General features: G+C 42.1%; 1 protein-coding gene across 1 annotated transcript; it reads right to left on the bottom strand.

The window, feature by feature from the left end:
- Positions 1-1,851: 1,851 nt before the first annotated feature.
- LOC104946830 (WSC domain-containing protein 2-like) lies at positions 1,852-4,481 on the bottom strand. The gene is made up of 3 exons (XM_010772716.1): positions 4,256-4,481; positions 2,192-2,313; positions 1,852-2,103 (listed from the first exon to the last, which is right to left on the bottom strand). The coding sequence occupies exons 1-3, from the start codon at positions 4,431-4,433 to the stop codon at positions 1,852-1,854; spliced, it is 552 nt and encodes a 183-aa protein (XP_010771018.1). The 5' UTR covers positions 4,434-4,481.
- Positions 4,482-4,797: the final 316 nt, after the last annotated feature.

Here is a 4,797-nt window from a genome sequence, read left to right as displayed (position 1 = left end):
AATGTATGTTCTCAATCGCCAAGTGTGGGATTGAATATTAAATTAGTTTAGATTAGATTTATTGTCCCCAGGGGGAAATTCATTTCCACAGCTCTGTGAAAACAAGATGAAATCGACAAAAAATAAGACAACTACAGATAGCACCACACATGATGCTTACCTGTTATTATTTAGGGCTGCCTGTATGGATCAGGTTTTTGCCAAAGCGAGCCCCTTTTACTATAATAATATAATATGTTATTATATAAACCGTATTGGTACAATGAGTGACATCTAGTGACGGATTTTTTACCTGTGCCTCTCCAATTGGTGTAGTATTTGATCCAATATTACATTTGGTTTATATATTAGTCACTTTCTTATGGAATGCCAGGTTTTAGGTCTTGGTTTGAACATTCAATCCTGAAAATAAAAAATCAACAATATTAATTTGTCTTTAATCCTGACCTGACTAGAGTAGATAGTAAGTAAGTAAATCTGTATAGGAAGACGAGTTAAGGGATAGAGGAGAAAAGGTTATGGTATAATTACAGAGCCTGTCCATTTATAAATTGAGGAAATCAATGTTAGTCTGTTAACGTGACTAACTAAGTGCACGCATCTAATAATGTACTATCTATTATTAAAGATCAGAGGAAAAGAACAGAATGAGAGGGGTCAATCCAGAATACAAATAAAGAAGCAAAGAGATTGTAGAGCAGTGAGAATGAAAAAAACTTGGTGTGTCAATTCCTTACATTGCCAGAATTTTTCATTGTTGTGAAAAAAAAGTCGCCCCCTAGGATTTTTGAACAGCCCCCTCAGTCATTTCACCCTAGAGCCGGGCCTGGAAAGACTTCATGTGTTTCGCTAGAACGTGACTGACACGATTAAGATGCTATGGTAGCAGCCTTGCTCTTGTTGTTGGGCCTGGTGAAAATGGACTGCTGTGCATTTAGCTTTCCTTTCAGGTCCCTCCCCTTTTGGGAGCGTAGGGCAGAATTAGGAGGGAATTCCGTCTCGTAGCGTTTGTGCACTGTTTTGAAATGCCGCTCCTAAATTACCCTTCTTCGATAAAGTCACGCTCGCATTGCAGATGAGAGACAGCTGGACTTTGAATTGGAATAGATACAAAAATAATCATCCTCCCACTCGGAGTGAAAATGATATATTTTGGGCTTTTTGCTTTGCAGCCATAATTGCGGTCTGTGTGCGTGCGGACTGGTCACTCCTGTTGATGACACGGACAATGTCAGCAAAATAGTGCCCACTGCCCACCAGCCAGGCCCCGACACATGGGGTCATGCCGGCCAATCACAAAGCTTTAATGCGTTCAAGTGCATTATTCTGGCACAGGAAGATTATGTTATAGGACATTAACGATAAAACAGAATATTGTTGTTCTATTTTTAGACAATATCGCGATCGACTGGGAATCTCCCGCGATCGACTGGTTGGGCACCCCTGCAATAGACAGAAATGTGTATGTCCATTTCTTACAAATATAATATAGATGATATATAGATGTATACCGACTCTAGTACACACAGGGGTCAAAGAAAAAAAAATGGCAAACATGGGTAGGGTCAGAGTTTTGCTGGACTTTAAGAACTCAGCACTTTCACACGTGTAACATTACTTTAGGGTCGTTGTTTGTATCTCCTGCCCGCAGGGTGTGGCTGATTCAAGATTCAAGGCTTTTATTGTAATTCGTACATAGCTACAGTGTAGTTATATCGATGAAAATCAGTGCAACACAATAAAAACAGCTAAAATAGTGCAAGTCATTACAAATAAAAACAAATAAAATAGAATAGAAATAGTGGAATAAGAGTCTACAAGTAATTGGAATATGATATATTAGATAAATAATTAATTGATGATGCATCCTGACATGTCTCTTTGTCCTATGGGCCCTTTATATAGGCCTTTGAGACACCATATGTTACCTTGAACCTGCGTCTGGTACACCACAAAGTACTCTTCATTCCCACAGGTCTCAAATTCTTCCCCGAGGCAGTGGTGGAGACACAGACTCTCGTCCTCAGGCTCATGAAGCGAGAAGAGAGGGGTCGGAAAGCCGCAGTGACATCGATCACCCCCCAGGACGGCCAGCGTTTTCTCCTGAAATACAGCTGCCATTAAAACACTGAAAACACACTCATGTGTAAATGACAACGCATGGATGCACACATCACGTAAACTCCCTCACCCTCTCCGTGCACATGTCCACACATTTGTCCACAGACATGTTTTGGATGACTGCGCTGATGGGAAGTGCCAGAGTGACATTGTCCGGCCTGTGAAAACACCCCTTAAAAATGGAGCTGCCATCTGAAACACACAGAACAAACAAATGTCATACACCAATAGGAGGGGAACAAACTCAAAGTACTCCAGTTTTATGGTTACTGAGCACAGCTTCTGCAGCTTGGCCTCTATTCACTGACCCCACATGGAGGGATCCCACTGGGACTCCCTCCACTCTGCTGGGACCCTGACCTGCCAGCACATCGGCCAATAGCAGCGCTCACTTCCCTGCAGTGTGTTTATGACCTTTAATCTGAGATACTCACTCTCCTATGATGGATAGACAACAGCAGAGAAGAGATGCTTCCTTCTTTAGCAGGAAGTAAGTAGTTTGGAAGTCAAATGTTGTTTTACTGCTATTTTTCAATGCAAATTCTCAACAAAAACAAGTGGTAAAATCAGCATTGAAGCATTTATCATCTGCAGCCTGTGACAGAAAGCTGCAAAACTTGAAAAATGCTGTCAATGCGAAAGTAAATCCAAACATCCATTTCACATTTATTTCAGCCTGTCGACACGGCTTATGTGCTGATGTACATATAAAGCTTTCTCTGCTGTCAAGAGGCTTGTGCATTTATAACAGAGGAGGGAAACCACACACTAAAAGCTTTTTGCCGTGCCTTACCATGACGAAGACAGCCTGCTTGCTAAAACGCAGCTAAATAAAATATGCACAAGGAGCTTTGCGTCGGCGGAAATTCTCGCTACTTAATTTTATGCTAACAAAAACCTGCACCTTCCCAAGACTGCTAGTATTAGCCATCTGTGCTGAGAGGCTTTAACACAAGGTAACACCCCTCGCAAATTAGCTCCAGCCATGTGTTCTTATCTAATGTTTTATTTATTTTTGACCTTTTTCCCTGGCTTAAAGTTGCATTTTTAATGTCCTTGCTCTTTGTTTCCCTGCAGTATGCCTTCACTGCAACCTCTTTCTGTTCGGCCCTTCTTTGCCCTCCCATATGGCGGAGCTTATTAAATCATCTTGAGATGCTGTTTTGTGCTCTGTTGACTAGCCTGACACACAAGCAGCCTCCAAACATTTCTTGGGCAACATAATTAGATATTGGATGTACACACGTGGCTGATTGAAATGTAGAAGAACATAACCATGATGAATTGCAGATGGGCTGTGTGACAATGAAGCAAATGTATAATATTATCTTTGTAGGATTACATTTGGCTGAAAACAATAAACCAAGTGACCATTATGGTCCCTAAGGGTGAAAAACCACAAAAAACATTAACACATTGCCAGCATTTCCTCTCTGATGTTCACATGACAGAAATCCGGGTCAGAGGTGAAACAAAAACACGAATAGCCTATTCAGCAGTCTGAAGGCAAACCTCGAGGGAAAAAAGCAGAAATGAAAAGAATAACAAACAAACAGCACTGAACTGGACGAGCCAGAGCATTTAGATGTTTAAATATTAGTCATAAATGTGTATGCTACATTACCAGATTATTTCTAAGAAGCAGAAGGTAAGAGAAGGTAAGGAAGAGCAAAGAGATGGAGGACGGTTGTCCAAAGTTACTTCACACTGTGGACGGGAATTCGTTTGTTTTTAATTTAAAACAATCTACCTCAACTCAAATTTTTTTTGTATCACTCATCTTCAGTTCTCTAGCAGCAGTCAGTGTTTGGGATGGGACCGGGACTGGCTGTGATACGTAGGTAGCACGGTGCTCCGGGGAAAGGGGTGAACACAACAGAGCAGCAGGCTCCCATCTCTGGCTTCAACCCAAAATAAAACAAATATTTCCCTGACAAACAGCGGGGCTTTTGTATTTCTAAATCAAATAGCTTCTCTGTGCCTCGCTGTCGGTCACCTCAGGAATGCTCATTCTAAGCCCATGGCCATCAATTCATAAGAATGTTGTCAACAAATGTATTAATTTTCACATTGCTCTCTTTTGTGTATTTGACAGACTCAGGTGTGTGTGTAGTTGTCGCAGAGTCACACTCACAGCGGCGCGCAGACTCCTGGCTCAGCTCCAGCCTGTAGATGGACAGTCGGTTGGCTCCTCCGCACAGGTTGCTCTTCTCTCCTTTACACTCCATATTGCATTCGCTGTCCGAAACATTGGGAGCCTGGATCTTGTGACCGCAGTAGCACTCCGCTCCGAACTCCAGGCCTGCGTACATGTACCCTCTGGAGGGGAAGAGAAAGGGAAAAAAGGCTTGAGCATGGTTAGTAAACAAAGGAGACAACACATGACAACACAGATTATCATTCAGAGCAACTGGATAAGCAGTCATCAATACAACCAAACGGTGCACATGGAGGATGCTGTAAATGAAAATACATCTTCATCTGGAATAACATCTCTAACTGTGGTGAAGATGATGTAAGGCAATTATAAATATACTTGACAACGGTGTCTTCTCTCCTTTCTGTTGCTGCATGAAGGATTTTACTCCCAAGAGGCCTTTGGGGTGCAATTAAACGCCTAACACACCCCTCACACAAATCCCCTGGGCTGTCAATCAAACCCAATCCTCTGAGCCC

The sequence above is a fragment of the Notothenia coriiceps genome, unplaced genomic scaffold (assembly GCF_000735185.1).
Source record: "Notothenia coriiceps isolate Sejong01 unplaced genomic scaffold, NC01 NC01_scaffold00011599, whole genome shotgun sequence".
In the NCBI taxonomy this organism is placed as follows: domain Eukaryota; kingdom Metazoa; phylum Chordata; class Actinopteri; order Perciformes; family Nototheniidae; genus Notothenia; species Notothenia coriiceps.
This window is presented reverse-complemented; position numbering and strand designations above follow the sequence as displayed.